This window comes from Dipodomys spectabilis, unplaced genomic scaffold, assembly GCF_019054845.1.
Source record: "Dipodomys spectabilis isolate Male_0828 unplaced genomic scaffold, ASM1905484v1 ptg000175l, whole genome shotgun sequence".
Lineage (NCBI taxonomy): Eukaryota > Metazoa > Chordata > Mammalia > Rodentia > Heteromyidae > Dipodomys > Dipodomys spectabilis.
Genome location: NW_024870852.1, coordinates 7,758,058 through 7,778,297, shown reverse-complemented (window position 1 = coordinate 7,778,297; position 20,240 = coordinate 7,758,058). Strand labels below are relative to the sequence as shown.

The following is a 20,240-nucleotide window of genomic DNA, read 5'->3' as shown; positions in this document are numbered from 1 at the left end:
AGAGCAATAGTGTAGGAGAAAGAAGTAAAAGGTATTCAAACAGGGAAGAAAGGCCAAGGATTTGTGATTCATACCTATAATTCTAGCTACTCAAGAGGCTGAGATGTGAGGACTATAGTTGAAAATCATCAAGGTAGACAAATTGGTAAGATTCTTATCTCCAACTAACAAAAAAATAACTGGAGGTATGGTTCAAATTGTGGAGTGTCAGCTGTGAGCAAGAAAGAGCAAGGCCCTGAGTTCAAGCCCCTGTACCTGCATGTGTGTGTGTGTGTGCGCGCGCGCACGAACACACACACACACACACACACACACACACACACACGAAAAAATCTGTAGAACTGATAAATCCCTTTAGAAATGTAGCAGATTATAAAATACCAAAAAATCAGAAACTTTTCCCTAGACCAACAATGAACAGGCTGGGAAAGAAACCAGGAAAACAATTCCTTAAAAACAAACAACAAGCCGGGCGCTGGTGGCTCACGCCTGTAATCCTAGCTACTCAGGAGGCTGAGATCTGAGGATCTCAGTTCAAAGCCAGCCCAGGCAGGAGAGACTGTGAGACTCCTATCTCCAATAAACCACCAGAAAACCGGAAGTGGCGCTGTAGCTCAAGTGGTAGAACACTCACCTTGAGCTGAAGAGCTGAAGGACAGCGCTCAGGCCCAAAGTTCAAGTCCCACGACCGACCAAAAACAAACAAACAAACAACAATAACAAAAACCCCTACGAACTAACTTAGGAAGTGAAACTCCTCTACAATGAAAACTATAAATCCCCAAGGAAAAAAAATCAAAATACCACCTGAAGATGGAAAGACCTCCCATGTTCATGGATTGGCAGAATCAATATTATGAAATTGACCATGCTTCCAAAAGTAATCTACCCATCAAATTCAGTGCAATACCCATCAAAATCCCAATATCACTCCTCACAGAAACTAGAGAAATAAATCTAAAAATTCATTTGGAGACATAAAAAAAAACCCTGAATAACAAAGCGATTCTAAATGAGAATCAAACAAAAAGTCAACAGTGCTAGAGATATTACAACACCAGACTTCAAATTATACTACAGTACTGGCATACAGTATCTGAAGACCAATAAAACAAAATGAAAGTACCAGAAATAACCAGGCGTTGATGGCTCACACCTGCAATCCTAGCTACTCAGGAGGCTGAGATCTGAGGATCATGGATCTAAGCCAGCCAGGGCAGAAAAGTCTATGAGACTCTTATTCCCAATAAATTACCAAGGAAATTAAAAGCGGAGCTGTGGCTTTGAGCAAAAGATGTTCAGGGATAGTGCCCAAGCCCTGAATTCAAACCGCAGGGATGGAAAAAAAAAAAAAAAAACTACCAGAAATAAAGCCACACCACTACAGCCATCTAATTTTTGACAAGTGAGCCAAAAATATACACTGGAGCAAAAAGCCTCTTCAGTAAATGATACTGGGAAAACTAGCTAGCCACTTGCAGAAAATTGAAACTGGGACCTCTATCTTGTACCCTCTATCAACTCCAATTGAATCAAAAGGCTCAAATAAGACCTGAACCTTACGTCTAATACAAGAAAACACTGAACATTTTAGGTACAGGTAAATATTTTCTGAATAGGACTCCAGTTGTCTAGAAGATGGCAGCAAGGATTGACAAATGAGACTATACCAAATGAAAGAGTTTCTGCACAGCAAAAGAAACAATTACCAGAATCAAGAGACAACCTTCAGAATGGGAGAAAAACCTTTACCAGTTATTCAACAGATTAAAAAAACAATAATATTCAGAATACACAATTAGATAAAAAAACAGCATAAGAATAAACAATCCAATTAATAAATGGGCAACTGAACTAAACATATAGTTCTCAGAAGAAATACAAATGGCTAATAGCTACATGAAGAAATGTTAATTATCCTTAGCTATAAAGTAAATGCAAATAAGAATCACATTCAGACTCTAGGTCACACCAGTTAGAATTGCATCTTTCAAGAATACAAGACTTACTGGGCAGCAGTGGCTCACACACACACACACACACACACACACACACACACACACACAAGAATGCAAGATTCTGCTAGCAAAGATTGGGGGGGAGGAGGGAGGAGGAGAGGAACTCTCATGGATCCTACGTGGGAATATAAATTAATTCTGCCACTTTGGAAATTAGGTTGGAAATTTCTCCAAAAACTAAAAATAGATCTTCCTTATGACCCAACAATACCACGATTGGCCATAAAGCTGAAGGAGAGTAAGTCAGTATATCAGAAAGACATCAGCATCCCTATACTTATTATATCCCTGTTCACAATGATGGAATCAGCAAAGTACTCAACAGCAGATAAAGATATGGCACACACACACACACACATACACACACACACACACACACACACACACACACACCATGGAATATTAAACAGACATAAAGAAGACTGAAATGGGCCGGGCGCTGGTGGCTCACGCCTGTAATCCTAGCTACTCAGGAGGCTGAGATCTGAGGATCACGGTTCAAAGCCAGCCCGGGCAGGAGAGACCGTGAGACTCCTATCTCCAATAAACCACCAGAAAACCGGAAGTGGCGCTGTAGCTCAAGTGGTAGAGTGCTAGCCTTGAGCTGAAGAGCTGAGGGACAGTGCCCAGGCCCAGAGTTCAAGCCCCACGGCCGACAAAAAAAAAAAAGAAGACTGAAATGTCATTTTCAGGAGAATGTATGGAATTAGAGGACATCATATTGAGCAAAAAAAGCTCTAAAAACAAGGTGTCTTATGTTTTTGCTCATATGTGGAAACTAGATCTAAAATACATATTCATGGACACATAGTTATATATGCATATATACACATAGATATACACATATAATTACATATATGGATAAACAAAACACAAATATAGAAACATACGTGTATATAAGATATATTCATAATTAGATATATGGATTAAACAGAATATAAATCTAAGAGAATACTTAGAAGGGGAAAGAGAAAGAGAAAAAGAAGGGAGTAAAAAGTTCTGAAATACTCTCCAACTATATATGAAAATAACACAAAAGCTTCAATGAAAGATGTTGATCAATGGGGGTTAGGAGGGTGGAAAAGAGAAACAGACAGCTGGATGCTGGTGGTTCGTGCCTGTAATCCTAAGGACTTGGGATGCTGAGATCTGAGGATTTCCAGCCTGGGCTGGAAAGTCTGTGAGACTTTTATCTCAAATTAACAAGCCAAAAGTCTGAAGTGGAGCTGTGGCTCAATGGGCAAAATGCCAGACTTGAGCAAAAAAACTCAGGGACAACACCAAAGCCCTGAGTTCAAGTTCTGGGACTGGCATGAGGAGGAGGAGGAGGAAGAGGAGGAGGAGGAGGAGGAGGAGGAGGAGGAGGAGGAGGAGGAGGAGGAGGAGGAGGAAGAGGAAGAGGAAGAGGTGGAGGAGGAGGAGGAGGAGGAGGAGAAGAAAGGATTTGGGCTAACAAGGGGAGTGAATGAGGATGAGTATACTCAAAGTAGATTGTTTGCATGTATGAAAATAGAACAATGAAACCTGTTGAATTGTTTCAGTAAGGGGGAAGGGAGAGTAGTAGAGGAGACAGGAATGATTATAATACATTGCAAATGTGTGTATCCCGCCCCCCTGCATAACAATTCTGCTAAGAGAGAGAGAAAAAAGAAAGAATGAGAGAGAAACGAAAGAGAAACAAAGAAAGGGAAGAAAAGAAAAGACATATCAGAGACTCCTGAACCTCTAACCCCTTCCCCACTTAGCAGTGAACTGGTTCAAATTCTTCTGGCTAAGTCTCCAGCAAGTTCACTTGCACCACCCTTCAGGACCAAGTTCTTTTCTACCCACTCCTCTGCTTCTGCTTCTATTCTTTGGTCACATGGCATTCTAGCTGTACCAGTGTACCAGACTGTCAACCTCTGGACCTTTGCACTTATGCATATGTTCAAATCTCATCATTTACATCTCCTTTCTATGTTATCTGTTCCCAAAGGCTGTCCCTGACTAAAGTCAGTTCTCTCCTCCCAGTCACTTCTGCTTTCACCCTTTCATTCTTCTAGACTTCAAGGCACTCCACATGCTCTCAGATCGTGTTTTAATTTGCTTTAATTCTCATGTTTACTGTCTCCACCATGGGCAAGAGGTTAGCACTCCTCTAGAAGAGCTTTTGTGCTCAAATGTTCACAGCTGTCCTTCAGGGCCTTAAGAAAGCAATCAAAAAGCATGCGTTGCTGGGTGCTGGTGGCTCATGCCTATGAATTCGTGTCCTTCAGTTCTGAAGTGTCTTGGTTTTATCATTTTTAATATTCTTAATTAAAATTTTTTGTACCAGTCCTTGGACTCGAACTCAGAGTCTGGGCAGAATCTCAGCAAGTCCTAGAGCTGGTGCTCTAGGACTTAAACCACAGCTCCTCGTCTGGCTTTTTGATAGTTGGAGATAAGGGTCACAGAATTTCCTGCCTGGGTTGGCTTCAGATCACAATCTTCAGATCCCAGCCTCCTGAGTAGCTTTAAGTAAACCTTACTTAAATATTGGCCCTCCAATTTTATTGATCTTCCTGGAAGATTTCTACCATACTCCTCAGGAATTAGCTTTATTGTTAATAACTTCCATTTGGTAACTTTCACCATCCATAACTACCCTAGGGCAACTGCATTTCCATACTTGGAAGACTAAACCACCAACAAGGAACCAACGACTTGGCAATCCCCACCCTCTCACCTTCTTTTTCCAAAGCCTGCTTTCACCTCGTTTCAGTAAAGCAGACTTGCTCTAGTGAATCCCACTTCTGATACCAAGACCACTTCTGGAAACTCCCAAGACCATTCTCAGGTTTAACAGTTCACAAAGAATTCAAAGAGTTCAGCAAAGTAGTCAATACTCATAATTATTGTTGATTACAGAGAAAGTACAGATTGAAACAGCAATAGAAAAAAGTGCTAGGACAGATGACAAGCTTCCAGTTGTCATCTGTCCTTAGACCTTCCAGCATGATGTGTGACCACATGTGCAGAAAATCACCAACAAGGGAAGGCCATGGGAAACTTAGCATCCAGCATGGCTCATCACATAGGTATTATAGTTGACTGCCCATGCAGCTGACTTTAGTCTGGTCCCTCTAGAGATGGTGATGCTATATGGTCCAAGGTTCCAACATAAATAACATTACTGGCATCTACTATCTAATATGGACCATGACCTCATGTAAGCAGAAACCTTTTTACTAAGTAGGCTACTCCAAGGACTGAGAGGAAACCTGCCAAAGCTCAGACCATCATTAGGAATGAGTATGATTTAGTCTATCAGCCTTGCTGAAGGAATCTTTTGAACTGTATGACACCTACTGCCATATGGAATTGTCCCCCTCCCCCACCAGTGCTCCCTCCCACTGCCCTGTTGGGCTTGCTACCATAGGTCAAAGCTGTTTACTCTCTTCTCAAGTCAGATGCTGTCACCTATTAGTGCTGTCTTATTCAGAAGGTTACGATTCTGTGTTTCCCTTGCCCCGTTGTTTTGTAAGGGAGGCCACAGCTGGTGAATATCTGACACAGATGCACGATGGGACCTGTTCTATGGTACAATTCAACTTCTAAAGCTATCTGAAGTCAGGCTGAGACTAGACTTCAGGCAAGAGCATATCCTACCTTAACAATTTTTTTTTCCTACCCTGTCCTCTCCCTCAACTTCCTAGACATTTTCTTCTGGGAGAACTCTCAGTAAATCATGTATGACCCAATGTCAGTCACAATGCATAGTACGTAGTTAGTTCTTAACACGTAAGTGCTGAATGAAAAATAAACCCTGAGGAGATTATTGCAAATAGAACTCCCTTATAAATTTACTCAGAGCACGCAGCACATAGAAAACCCTTAAGGAGCATTCATCATAGCCTATTACCCAATCCTTTTGCAATGTGTTGTTGCTTCATGTTAGTATAATCAACAGGATATGACCCTCAAATCTGTATGCCCAGCAATGCAATCTTGTAGGTACAGATTGAGAAGTGGTCAGTTTATGAGACTGGCAACTTCAAACCTGAACGATGATGTGCTCATTTTCAAAGACAAGTGGAACTTATACAAGAAAAAAACAGAGAGAGAGAGAGAGAGAGAGAGACAAGATCCTCTGTATACCTTATAGGCAGATCTCTACCAAAAGTCCAGCTGCTGAATATGCAAAAAGAACCAGAGCAAGGGGATGGAGAGGGGGAGGATCCCAGAGGCCCTGATTCATCACTACCAAAGATGGTCAAGGCCACTAGGCCTGAATCTTTAAGACAGGAACTGCTGGAGGCAGGCTAATGGCCCCTTCTACCTCCCCTTCTCTTTGCTAGGAGGTCACTGTCTTCCCTGCCCCCCACCCCAGCAGTATTCCCTCAAAGTGATAAAACTAGAACAAAATTAAGTTTTCTTGGTTATGACTCATTTCCACCCTGGTTTCTCAAGTCACTAAATAAGTATTGGCATCTCTGTAGCCACCACCCATTGACAGATTATCAGTGGATATATATTTATTTTTATTTGGGGAAGTCTTTTATAGTTCTTTCCTTCTTTTCCTTTCTTTTCTATTTACTTTTTGTCTTTTATAGCTCTTTGGGGTTTGGGGTTTTGGTTTTTGGTTGGTTTTGGTTTTTTGGTCATGGGGCCTGAACTCTGGGCCTGGGCGCTGTCCCTCAGCTCTTCAGCTCAAGGCTAGCACTCTACCACTTGAGAAGCAGCACCACTTCTAGCTTTTTCTGCTTATGTGGTACTGAGGAATTGAACCCAGGGCCTTATGCATTCAAGGCAAACGCTCTACCACTGAGCCACCTTCCCATCCTTATATATATATATATATATATATATATATATTTTTTTTTTTTTTTTTTTTGGGTCCGGTCGTGGGGCCTGAACTCTGGGCCTGGGCGCTGTCCCTCAGCAATTCAGCTCAAGGCTAGCACTCTACCACTTGAGCCACAGCGCCACTTCTAGCTTTTTTCTTTTTGCTTATGTGGTGCTGAGGCATCGAACCCAGGGCCTCAGGCAGGCAAGGCAAGCACTCTACCACTGAGCCACCTTCCCAGCCCCTTATATTTATTTTTTTTAGGTGCACAATCTCTTCCTTACCTGTTCATTTTTTCTTAATTTCATTCTCAGAGGGAAACTGCTAGTTCTCTTGTTAAATAGTTGTACAGAGAGGTTCCAATTCCAGTCAGGTTATGAGTGCAATGCATCTGGGTCCATGCCACCCCTTCCATTGTTCTCCCCAGTTTTCTCCTCTACACCCCTAACTTCAAGTTTCATAGTTCAAGGTAGCTGCTACTTACCCCTTCTCATTTTCTTTTAAATGAGTGTGTGGGGTCTTACTATGTAACCCAACTTAACCTCAAATTTACAATCCTCCTGCCTCAGCATCCTGAGTTTTGGGATAATATGTTTATGCCATTATGCCTGGCTTGCTAGCCCATTTCTGAAACCCCAGCATCTATGCCACCTTCCACAAATTGTAGTGGTTAGAAATAGCTTCCTCCCAACCCACCCTCATTTAGCAGGTCACATGGGAGCCCAATTCCAGACAGCTTCCATTGGCAGAGCTTTTCTCTGTATTCCATGAGAATAGTCATGAAAAGAAAAGCCCTTCACCCCCAAGGGCCTTCTAAATATCACCTTACTCAGGGAACAGAGCTGAACAGGGAACAGATTGAATGTTCCCAGACAGATGGCTCTGGAAACTTGAAGAAAACAATAACCCATCCTTTTTTTTTTTTTTTTTTTTTGGACAGCTCCCCCAAGGAGTGATGGCATTCCTGACAACCCGGAGTCCCATGGGAAAGCCCAGGGGCAGAGAATTCACAAAGGCACGAGGATGAGAATTAGTTCTCAGAAATCACCAACTTCCTGGCTAAAACCCACTTGCTTCTCAAAAATCACTGACTTAATGCAGTTCTTACAGAGACCCACCTGCTTATGAGGCTGGATAGCTGCAGCCCCTCCCTAGCCTGGGCCCCACCTGGAGCTAGGTCACAATGCCCCCCGCTGCTCAGTCCTAGAATGGCTGACCCAGGTGAAAGGAGGTGAGGAGGGGGGTGGGATGGATAGGGGAAGGGGGGAAATTCCCAAGGATCCCGGATCCCCACTCCAAGCTCACCTTTGAGTGTAACCCAGGGATCCTTTCCCCTCCCCCTTTTCCTCCCTTCCAATACTAGCTGTTCTGACCACTTCTGTTTTCCTCTATGACCCTGTTCTGCTTACCCAGGCCCAAACTCCTTGCAGATCCAATCCCATCCCCTTCCAGGGGTCTGGGTGCTGGGGAGGGGTCAAGTTGGCCAGTGTGCTCATGTGTGTCCTACTGGGATCCTAGCTGGGCCCAGCTCCTGGACAGTGTCCTCGGCCTGGGGGCACTAGGGCTGACAGTTGGAGCCATCTTTTCCATGACTGGTCCAGCCCTGTTGCTGCTGCTGCTCCTGATCAGCTTCCTCACCTTTGACCTTCTCCACAGGTAAGTGAGCAAACAACTAACAATTGGGCATTGTAAGCAGGGAGTGCAAGTGGCTAACTTTCCTGAGCCCAACTGATACCCTCTCTCCCCACAGGCCTACCACAAGTCCCACTCTGCCACGACACAGACTTCTCCCAAGGGGCCAAAGTCAGGGAGCTGGTGAGGGTCCAGAACAGGAGGTGGCTCCCTTCTTCCCAACAGAAGCAGTCCCAAGACAACTCAGCCTCCAAGATGCACTGCTTCTTCTGCTCCTGAGCCTGGGGCTGCTCCTGGGACTCCGGGGTATGCCCTTGGCTCTACTAGGCCTGGCTTTCTGCCTCCACCCTTGGGTTTGAGAGCCCACTCCAAACACTGAGTGCTCTTCAAAAAAAAAAAAAAACAAACAAAAAATAAATTTAAAAAAAACCACTGGTCTTCTTACTTTGTTAGGCCTCCTCAGCCATCCTGAGCTAGACAGAGGGTTTGGGACACGCCTTTTTATTCTCAGCCTGAACTTCAGGAGTCCTCTGGCCTCATAATGTAGAGTGGAGAGTCAGGACTAAGGCTTGAGGCAGCAACAGAAGGCAGGGGATGAGGAGGGAGATCAAGATGGGATGTGCCAGCTAACTCAGGGCCTATAGTTTGAGGGTAACCATTCTGGTCTCCTCTGTGGTTCTGGAGAATGAGAGTCCATAGAAAAAGACTTGGAACTGACATCAGCCATCAGGGAAGGGACAAAGATGGAGGCTTCCAGACACAAGCAGGAGAAACTGCATCTACAGAGCTCACCAAGCTCCTCTGCCAGCCTGGAAGGCCCATGGAGAGGAACTCAGGTGAGCCTCACACCATACAAGGGGTTCCTCTCTTGACTGGACCCCACCCCCGTCCGGGTCATAATGGGACTCCCCCAGGGATGGTGGGGAGTGGGTGAGAGTGAAAGGCTTGGATCTGGCTGCCAGGCTATCCTGGGTGCAGCAGGAAACAATATGACTTAGATGGCTCTTCCCCGAGGTAAGTCTCAGGTCCCTGCTCAAGGCCCCACCCTGCCCCACCCTCCTGAGCCCCTATTCCAACACCTGCCCTGACTTCCCCAGCATCTCCAGCCGCTCCTGCAGCTGGCCTGGACCTGTCCCTAGGTGCACCACCAGCCATGATGCAGCAGTCTCGACTGGAGACGGATACCATCGGAGCCGGCGAGGGGCCACAGCCAGCAGCGTCCTGGTCAACCTGGGTCACCAGGCAGGGCTGGATGCGCTGGTGGGCATACCACATACCTCCCAGCTGGGTCCAGTGGTGGACAACATCAGGCTGGCGGCAACCACTGCAGCGCATGCTATGGGGTGTGGAGGGGACACTCTACCTGCTGCTGGCACTGATGCTATGCCATGCGCTGTTCACTACCGGCTCCCACCTGCTGAGCTCCCTGTGGCCTGTGGTGGCCGCAGTGTGGCGTCACCTGCTGCCAGCTGTGCTGCTGCTGATACTCAGTGCTCTGCCTGCCCTGCTCTTCACAGCCTCTTTCCTGCTGCTCTTCTCCACACTGCTGAGCCTCGTGGGCCTCCTCACCTCCATGACTCACCCAGGCTATGCTCAGGACCTGGTCTAATAGAAGGGCCACCCCCTCCGGCTGCCTGTGTCTGTTGAGCCCTTGACCTAGGGCATGAACATCAGGGAAGAGGGAGGGCAGTGGCGTCTCAGCAGGCCCCACATCCCTCATCCAGAGCAGAAGCCTGGCCTCTTGGCACCTACCTCAAACCAATGCTGCAGGTACCTAAAAGGAAGAGAGGTCAGAGGCTTTGAGAAGAGGGGACAGGACAGATGGCTTAGCTGGGGACAGAGCTCGTCCATACCACCGAGAGCACCTATGTGGATGTGCTAACACCGCTGGGGGCTCCCATGGAAACACAGCTTCTCAGTCCTCTCAGCTTCAGACTTGTTGAGAGCTTCTTCCTCAGTGCCCCTTGTTGCCTTCCTTTCAGCCAATCCTCTCTTCTACTTCCAGGAGGACCGTAGGCTCAAGAAAGGGCCCCCACTGACAGAAAGCTAGCTGCTGGGTGAGGGATGGCCAGAAGGCCCAGCCATCTCCCCTATCCATCTGCCCAGGGCACTCCTCCTTAACCTGCCTCTGCCCACACCCCAGATGTGGGAAGTGGGTCAACCAGAGAAGTGAGTTTCACTTTTTTGTTGTTTTTGTTGTTGTTGTTGCTGGCGGCTGTTGTTGTTTGGTGCTAAAGATTGAACCCAAGGCCTGGCATATGCTAAGTACATGCCTCCACCTCTAAGCTATACTCCCAGTTTCTTCTGTTATGGAAAAACGAGTCTCATTTCAGCCATCCACGTAATGGATGGCCTTGGCCAGTTTATTCTTTTGAGCCTCATTGTTAAATGGATCCCATTGCTGTTCCAGGGCATACTAAAATTGTAAAGTTTTTTTTTTAAAAAAAACCAACCTGTAAAGATGTTTTGAGCTCTAAAAACATGCTGTAGACTCCAAAGGTCTTTTGGCTCATAAGCCAGATGAGAGAGCAAAGGGCTTCACGAGGCTTTCTGAGAAATGTTCTGTCATGGGTAGAATTTAAGGCCTTTAATGAGAAACAGAGCATGGATGGATGGATGGTGTGGACAAGATGTAAAACATCATGTGCCATGAAATCTCAAAAGGAGCAGATGTGGAACTCTTCTGATTGTCAAATGCTTGGGGCTGGGGCACGGTGCCAGGACATACTGGCACAGCTGTATGAGAAGGGAAGAGCATAATAACTCAGGGATGTCCAGAATCGATCCAGCAGAGCTGCTCGTAACTAAGAAAGGTATTTCTTGACAAAGTATCATCCCCTGATGCCCCAGATTCTGGCGATTCACACACTGCTGACCCCTCCCCTCAACAACAACAACAAAAAACAGTGATCACTTATAAGCTTAGCTATAAGATAGACATGATAGACAATTCACTCCCAGCTAGGATCAACTCACTGGGCCCATCTACTCCCACCTATGTGTAGCTAGCCCTAAAATTCTGACTCCTCAAGCTCTAGACCCAAGATCCTTCTCTCCTGCCACCTAAGTATTTGGACCCAGCAGACTAGCCCCTGAAATGGTGGTTAATTTTGTCACCGATTAGATATCTTTTCAGCACTTTAGGCTTGACACACAAGGACTGACTGGTCCTTCCTTCCTGTTAGTATGACCTGGTATTGAGGATTAGAAAGGATAGGGAAATGCCATAGCTTAGTGTACATTCCAGGCTTTTTTTTTTTTTTTTTTTTTTGCCAGTCCTAGGGCTGGAACTCAAGAGTCTGGGTGCTGTCCCTGAGCTTCACTTGCTCAAGACTAGCACTCTACCACTTGAACCACAGTACCACTTCTGGCTTTTTCTGTGTATGTGGTACTGAGGAATTGAGCCCAGGGCTTCATGCATGCTAGTTAAGCACTCTACCACTGAGCCACCTTCCCAGCCCAGGACTGGTTTCAAATCCTAGCACTGTTGTTTCTAGCTCCATGGCCTTGGTGGAAATTGCTAAACCTTCCTGAACTTCATTGTCTTCTGGGGAAAGACAAAGGCAAGGACATCTGTCTCAGAATTTCTATGGGATTCTTGGTTTAAAATGTCTCATCTGGCTCTTATTGCCACAACATCTAGCAATGCTGTAACAATCTCCTTTTGGAGATGAGAAGTCAGCTGGAGGGTAACTACCTGTCAGTGGCCAGGCCATGGAGTGCCACTCCGCACTAGTGGGTGGTAAGGCTATGGGAGAAGATCCTGTGAGGTTTCCCATCCTCAAAGGCTCCTATCAGAAATGAAGCTCAGGCTTAGAGATGTCAGGAGTCAAGCCAATCAAGATGTCCACTACTCACTAGAGTACTCTGAGGTGGGAATGGAGATCAGGATTGTGGCCTGGATCCTTCGTTTATTTGGCTCTGTATTCCTGGCCAGGGATATCATTCTGGAGTCTGAGGGCCATTCTAATAAAAAGAAAAGAGATTGGAAGTGGTAGAGCACTAGCCTTGAGCTGAAGAGCTGAGGGACAGTGTTCAGGCCCAGAGTTCAAGCCCCACGACCGACAAAAAAAAAGAAAAGAAAAGAAAAGAGATCATAATTCAAGAAAAATGGGATAGGATGTGGGTAGATGCAAGGACTTTATCCATATAAACATCCATTTTCTACATGCCTGTCCTGTGGTGTAGCTATACCACAGGATATAGTTAGACTGGAAAGCAGAGAGGGAAAATGTTACCAGATCATGCCTACTCAATCCTTCTGACCCAGCAACTCAAAACTCTCCCAGAGATCCATAAGGACCTTGGTCCTCAAAATATACCCAGCAATATATGCCCTCCATCAGAGATGGTTAATGATGCAGTCATTGGCCTAGTCTTAGACCTGCCAAACTACAGCCTTCATTTTAACAAGATTCCCAGGTTGCACACATTCATACTAAAGTTTGAGACATGCTGCATAAGGAGAGATGTTTGAAGATATTATCGATGGGGGTAGGGAAATGGAAAGGGTAAAACACAGAGACACGGGTATCATGGAGAGAAGGCAGAAGTTAGAAGAGGCAGAAGCTACATGGATCAGTCTTAAAATCTTAGCACTTACTGACAAGCCATGAGAAGAAAATACAATTCATTTTGCATAAGTTTAAAATGCATGCCAGCAAAACAAGTTTTGTGGTGGTTGTTGTTGTTGTTTTTTCCAAGAGCACCTGAAAACAACAGATACACAGAATGGTGTGGACAACTAGAGGGAAGCAAATGGAAGTGAGAGAGCAAAAGAGAATAAAGCAAAAGACCTTTGCCAAGAAGAAAATGATCATATAATTCCTGACATTCCTTTTAATATGGACCAAGTCATCCATTCAGAGTGCAAAGGCTTTTAAAAAAAAAAAAAAAGCCTGCGAGAAATGGACACGTTAGAATGAAGGAGTTCTAAGCTTTTCTGGTTTGGGCCAAGAAAGGAAGAACTGTCTCATTGGTTTGCATAACTGGGACCATCAGATAGGATATCTTTGCCTATGCTCCCCCACCTCATCCCCACAACTTTAGCTGATGGGGTTGGTGTGAGAAGCAGGGGATCCAGCGACTGTTTCCTGTTTGGCCTCTCCAGAAAATCAGGTCAACTACAGGATGTAGCTCAGTGGTACAGCGCTTGTCTAGCATGAGCTAGCTATGAGCAAGGACCTGGGTTCCGTCCACAACAAATCAAATTAGGCAGAGCATAAGGAAGCTGAGCGGCGGGTCAGCTACTCGTGGCCTTTTGTTTGAACAGAGCAGATCCACAGTTGCAGAAACAAATCTTAGTGGAATATCTAAAAGATGGGAAGGGGGGAGATGATACCCAGTAGGACTTCCCTGTGCCCCCTCCCTTTTTCCCTCCCCCCAAAAAACCTGGGAGCAAGGAGCTGAACATGCATGCTGCCCAGAGGGTACTTCTTGAGATGCAGCGTTAATGGCCACCCCAAAGGAAAGAAAAGGGGTCGTCCTTGGCAGGAGGGAGGGCTTCCAAAGGCCACTTTCAGGGCAGCCCCGGGGACTCGTGGGTTCTGAAAAGGACTGGGCAAGTGAACCTTAGGACCAAGACATCTGAGGCCACACGGGAGGAGAGCGGAGCCAGGGTCATCTCAGGGTCGTCTGGGACTGGCAGGCGCCCCAAGAGTAGGGGCGAGTCTCCAACAAGCAGGCACGGACGTGCTGGGGAGGAGAGGGGCCGCGTCCCGCACGAGGGGCGCAGGGAGGCCAGACCGTGGCTGCGTCGGGACCCAGGGCAGAAGGGTGACATCCACCCCCAGGCGGGCATCGAGGCTGGAGTGGGGAGCGTGGGACAAAGGCCTGAGGCTGTGGAGGAAATCTGAAGCCCACCCTGCAGTGGGAGGGCCGCGGGCATTCACACAAGAAACGTCCTGGAGCACTGGACCTTCTGGGAAATGGCAGCCTGTACAGCCGCTGCGTGAGCGAGGCGCGCCCCCTGGTGGACATCCCCGGCTCTGACAGCGTAAGATCGGATTCGGCACCAGTTGGGAAAGGAAGGAGCATGGCCCAGCACTCATGGAGATAACGGGGTAAGGCCTGGGGCCGGGGGGAGACATCGCAGGGCCACGGTAGTAGCTTCGTCCCTGTCCCACATCTCTGGCTGAGCCCTCCAGCCAGTCCTGAGGCATGGAGGGCAGAGCTTAAAAGAATTCTGGGGAAAGCAGGGTGTTGGTGATCACGCCTGTAATCCTAGCTACTCAGGAGGCTGAGATCTGAGGATGGCAGTTCAAAAAATCATCCTGGGCAGGAAAGTCCCTCAGACTCTTATCTCCATAACCACCAGAAAACCGGAAGTGATACTGTGGCTCAAAGTGGTAGAGCGCTAGCCTTGAGCAAAAAGAGCTCAGAGACAGCACCCGGACCCCAAGTTCAAGCTCTGGGAAGGAAAAGATCAGCTATAGCGGACTTGACTGACTGACTCCTGGCCCAGGTCCAGTTTGATATTACTCCACCTGGGGTAAAAGACTGGCTTTTTTGTGAGGTTCTGTTAAGATCTGGCCAACACCAACTCTGGAGAAGCTGAGCCCAAACATATGCAAACATATCCATTTATACTTAAAACAAACACTTGCTTCCTTTATGCCCATTCTTTACCTTCCAAATACTTTTTGTCTTAGAAATAAATATGAAATGGTAGCTACTCTGTACAACACAATAATAATAAAGTTACTTAAAAAATAAAAGCCAGGTTCTGGTGAGACCCATCTGTAATCCTATCCAGGAGACTGAGATCTGAGGATTGAGGTTCCAAGCCAGCCTGGGCAAGAAAGTCCATGAAATTCTTTTTGTTTGTTTGTTTGTTTTGTTTTGTTTTTTGGGTCCGGTTGTGGGGCCTGAACTCTGGGCCTGGGCGCTGTCCCTCAGCTCTTCAGCTCAAGGCTAGTGCTCTACCACTTGAGCCACAGTGCCACTTTCGGCTTTTTTCTTTTTGCTTATGTGATGCTGAGGAATCGAATCCAGGGCCTCAGACATGCAAGGCAAGCGCTCTACCACTGAGCCACCTTCCCAGCCCCTCCATGAAATTCTTTTTTTTTGGGGGGGGGGGGTCCGGCCTTGGGGCCTGAACTCTGGGCCTGGGCGCTGTCCCTCAGCTCTTCAGCTCAAGGCTAGTGCTCTACCACTTGAGCCACAGTGCCACTTCCAGCTTTTTTTCTGCTTCTGTGGTGCTAAGGAATCGAACCCAGGGCTTCAAGCATGCAAGGCAAGCGCTCTACCCCTGAGCCACCTTCCCAGCCCTCCATGAAATTCTTACCTCCAATTACCTACCAAAAAAGCTAGCAGTGGAGCTGTGGTTCAAGTGGTAGAGTGCTACCTTGAGCAAAAAAAAAGCTAAGGGACAGCATCCAGAGCCTGAATTCAAGCCCAGCACAAAATAATAATAATAATATCATTTTTTAAAAAATGGGCTGAAGGCATGGCTCAAGGCAAGAAAAAGAAAATTTGTAGGCTCACTTCTGAGACCAGAATGGTTGGATCATGTGATAACTATATGTTTCGCTTTTTTAAATAACTTAATTTGTGAGAAAAAAGCATCTTGTAACTAGTCCCCATTCTGTTCTAATATTTCCTGGAATTATTTGCTCTGTGTATGGGGGTGGGGGGTGTGTGTGTGTAATGGTCCTAGTGCTTGAACTCAGGGCCTAGACACTGTCCTTGAGCAATTTGTGCTCAAGGTTAGCTTTCTACCACTTTGAGCCACAGCTCCAGTTCCAGTTTTTGAGTGGTTAATTGGAGATAAGAGTTTCACAGCACTTTGGAAAGCAGTCTAGATGTATCTCAGCAATCTAAAAATAGATCTCCCCTATGATGCAGCCATACCACTCCTAGGCATCTACCCTGAACAACAGGAACCAGGATACAAGGACACATGCACCTCCATGTTCATTGCTGCACTATTCACAATAGCCAAGATATGGAAACAACACAGATGCCCCACTACAGATGAATGGATCCAAAAATCGAGGCATATATATATATAAAATGGAGTATTATGCAGCAATTAGAAAGGACAAAATAAAATTTGCAGGGAAGTGGATGGAACTTGAGCAAATCATTTTGAGTGAGGTAAGCCAAGATCAGAGAGACAAACAGCACATGGTCTCCCTGATACATGGATGTTAAATCCAAAATGCAAGGAGGTATAACAAAGTAAACAGGACTCAAGAAATAAAGGACATCTACATAGTTTGTCATATAGTTTCTAAATGACTCCATGTTCTTGACCTCATATATGATATATAAATACATATATATATGTTTATATTTATGTATGCACATCTGAGGGAAGCAAGGAGGAGGGCACAGAATCAGAGAAATAGGAAAAAGTACAACAGAGGGGCCCATCAGCTGTATTGGACATTCATGAAAATGAACTAAGCAACTCAAGGGCAGTGATGGGAGGGAAGGAATGAAAGGGAAAGAGGGAACAGTTTACATTAAGCAAAAGGAAAGACATGTACATATCACCCAACATGGAAGATTTTTTTTGTGTGTGTCAGTTGTGGGGCTTGAACTCTGGGCCTGGGCACTGTCCCTCAACTCTTTAGCTCAAAGATAGCACTTTACCACTTGAGCCTCAATGTCACTTCCAGCTTTTCCTGTTTATGTGGTGCTGAGGAATCGAACCCAGGGCCTCATGCATGTGAGGCAAACACTCTACCACTGAGCCACCTTCCCAGCCCCAAGAAATAGTTGTATTGTCAAAACTTACAATTCACAACTTTATGGACCAAGATAATGACAATTTTCCTTGTGAAGGTTAAAATGTTTGTGATTTTAAGTATCACTATCCTACAATACTGTGAAATTTATGTAATCATTTATTTTTTTTAAAGTTTCACAGAGGGCTAGGAATGTGGCTTAGTGGTAGAATGCTCGCCTAACATGCATGTAGCCCTGAGTTCAACTCTTCAGTACAACATAAACAGAAAAGGCCAGAAGTGGAGCTGTGGCTCGAGTGGTAGAATAAGCAAAAAAAAAAAAAGCTCAGGGACAGTGCTGAGGACCTGAGTTCAAGTCCCATGACTAGCCATTAAAAATAAATAAGGCCAGCACCGGTGGCTCATGCCTGTAATCCTAGCTACTCAGGAGGCTGAGATCTCAGGATCAGGATTCAAAGCCAGCCTGGGCAGGAAAATCCATGAGGCTCTTATCTCCAATAAACACTAGAAAACTGCAAGTGGTGCTGTGGCTCAAGTGGTAAAGCACTCACCTTGAGCTGAAGAGCTCAGGGACAGCGCCCAAGCCCAGACAGAGTTCAAGCCCCACCACCAACAAAAATTAATTAATTAATTAATTAATTTTAAAAAAGAGTTTCACAAGGACTTTCTGCCCAGTCTGGCTTTAAGCTGTGATCCTCAGATCTCATCCTCCTGAGTAGCTACGATTACAGGTGTATGCCACCAGCTCCTAGCTAATTATTTACTTCTTGACTTTAAACTGTAACTGTCAGTTGTGTTATTTGTTGCCAGCCAGCCATGTCAGGGTTATGAATCTTTGTCAATGGAATAAGAGAACTGTCCCCCTTAGGGCTGGGATGTAGCTCAGTGGCAATACATGCCTAGCAAGTGTAACATCTTGGGTTTGATCCCCAGTACCAAAAAAATGAAAGGACAAAAAAAAAATAGTCCCCCTTGGAGTGGGAACTTTACACTGAAGGTTGGGAGTGTTTTCTAACTTCCTTGGATTACCCCATCATTCTGGTAAGCAGTAACTAGAATGGGAGCCTGACTCCCATTCTAGTTGAGTTGGGACAAAAACTGAGTACTCTGCTCCCTAACTCTGAAGAGAGTGGCTACCCAGCCTACTGCATAGAAGTAAATTGCCTTGATGAGATCTTTTTGTCTTGTGTGTCTATTTTTTCCCAACTCTGGAGAGTTATGTGTTTCCAAGACTTTTGCTGGGTAGGAACTATACCACTTGTGCCACACCTAGAGGCTCTCTCTTTTTTTGTTTTCTGTCATTTTTTTCCAGCTAAAGTCTCATTGTGGATTTTGTTTTTTTCCCTAGGCCAGCCCCAGACTGAGCTCCTTCTACATACAGCCTCCATACAGTAAAACAGATGACAGGAGCACACGACAACACACCCAGCTTCTTGAATGAGATGAAGTCTCACTAACTTTTTGCCCAGGCTGGCCTCCAACTGCAACTTTCCCAATTTCTGCCTCTGGAATGGCTTGGATTATAGGTGTGAGCCAGTACGTCCAACTAGATTTCCCTAAATGCTTGCCCATTTTACCTTCCCACCAGCATTTCTTCCACAGTTGGTATGATTGGTCTTTTTAATTTTAACCATCCCAATAGGTGGGTGATAATATCTCATTATGGTTTTAATTCGCATTTCTTGTACCAAAATGTTGAGCATCATTTTATGTGTTTATTTGCAATATACATGTCCTCTTTCCTTAAGCATCTGTTTAAAGTTTCTCTACTGTTTTAACTTCTTGGACTTTGAGAGTGCTTTACTTTTGAATAAAAGCCTTTAATCAGATATATGGTATATATGTTTGTGTGTACATACATATACATGTATGTGTGTATAGCGTATATTTATATTTTTGTGTCATTGCTTAAACTCAGGGCCTGGAAGCTGTCCCTGAACTTTTTAGCTCAAGGTTAGTACTTTGAGTCACAGCTGTATTTCACCTTTTTTGGTACTTAATTGGAGGTAAAAGTCTCACAGGACTTTTAACTTCTGGGCTGGCTTCAAACTGCAATCCTCAGATCTCAGCCTCCTGAGTAGCTAGGATTACAGGTATGAGCCACCAGCACCTAACTCAGATGTTTTTTTTTGGGGGGGGGGGGGAGGTCCAGTCGTGGGGCCTGAACTCTGGGCCTGGGCGCTGTCCCTCAGCTCTTCAGCTCAAGGCTAGCGTTCCACCACTTGAGCCACAGCGCCACTTCTGGCTTTTTTCTTTTTGCTTATGTGTTGCTGAGGAATCGAACCCAGGGCCTCAGGCATGCAAGGCAAGCGCTCTACCACTGAGCCACCTTCCCAGCCCCTCAGATATATTATTTTAAAAATGTGGTCTCCTAGGGGCTGGGAAGGTGGCTCAGTGGTAGAGTGCTTGCCTAGCATGCATGAAGCCCTGAGTTTGATTCCTTGGTACCACATAAACAGAAAAAGCTGGAAGTGGTGCTGTGGCTCAGGTGGTAGAGCGCTAGCCTTGAGCAAAAGAAGCTCAAGGACAGTGCCCGGGCCCTGAGTTCAAGCCCCAGGACTGACAAAAAAAAAAAAAAATGTGGTCTCCCAGTCTACAGCCTATCTTTGTCTTTTCTTCAGTGTCTTAAAGAATAGAAATTCTGGGGCTGGGAAGGTGGCTCAGTGGTAGAGTACTTGCCTTGCATGCCTGAGGCCCTGGGTTCGATTCCTCAGCACCACATAAGCAAAAAGAAAAAAAAGCTGGAAGTGGCGCTGTGGCTCAAGTGGTAGAGCACTAGCCTTGAGCTGAAGAGCTGAGGGACAGCGCCCAGGCCCAGAGTTCAGGCCCACGACCGGACCCCCCTCCCCCCCCCCAAAAAAAGAATAGAAATTCTAAGTTTTAATGAAGTGCTTCAAATAAAAAATTTCTTCATAGATTGTATTGTTGGTGTCATATCTAGGAACTCTTTGTCTAATGTAATTTTCTTCTAGGTTCATTGTTTTAGGTTTCACATTTAGGTCTGTGATATATTTTGAGTTGCTTTTATCTCTTTTGCAAATGATGTGAGCTACAAATTGAAACTCTGTGTGTGTGTGTGTGTGTGTGTGTTTG

General features: G+C 45.6%; 2 protein-coding genes across 2 annotated transcripts; both read left to right on the top strand.

Moving 5' to 3' along the window:
- The first annotated feature begins 8,212 nt into the window (after positions 1-8,212).
- CUNH20orf141 (chromosome unknown C20orf141 homolog) lies at positions 8,213-8,813 on the top strand. The gene is made up of 2 exons (XM_042694623.1): positions 8,213-8,478; positions 8,573-8,813. The coding sequence occupies exons 1-2, from the start codon at positions 8,213-8,215 to the stop codon at positions 8,811-8,813; spliced, it is 507 nt and encodes a 168-aa protein (XP_042550557.1).
- A 776-nt stretch (positions 8,814-9,589) lies between these two features.
- Tmem239 (transmembrane protein 239) lies at positions 9,590-10,063 on the top strand. Its single transcript, XM_042694620.1, has one exon. It carries the CDS (start codon positions 9,608-9,610, stop codon positions 10,061-10,063), a length of 456 nt encoding a protein of 151 aa, XP_042550554.1. The 5' UTR covers positions 9,590-9,607.
- The last annotated feature ends 10,177 nt before the right edge of the window (positions 10,064-20,240 follow it).

Excerpts from the sequence above, each read along its gene's own strand:
- Tmem239 (XM_042694620.1), top strand. The coding sequence starts at position 9,608 with ATGATGCAGCAGTCTCGACTGGAGACGGATACCATCGGAGCCGGCGAG.
- CUNH20orf141 (XM_042694623.1), top strand. The coding sequence starts at position 8,213 with ATGACCCTGTTCTGCTTACCCAGGCCCAAACTCCTTGCAGATCCAATC. Across the intron at positions 8,479-8,572 it reads ACCTTTGACCTTCTCCACAG|GCCTACCACAAGTCCCACTC; the intron begins GTAAGTGAGCAA and ends CTCTCCCCACAG.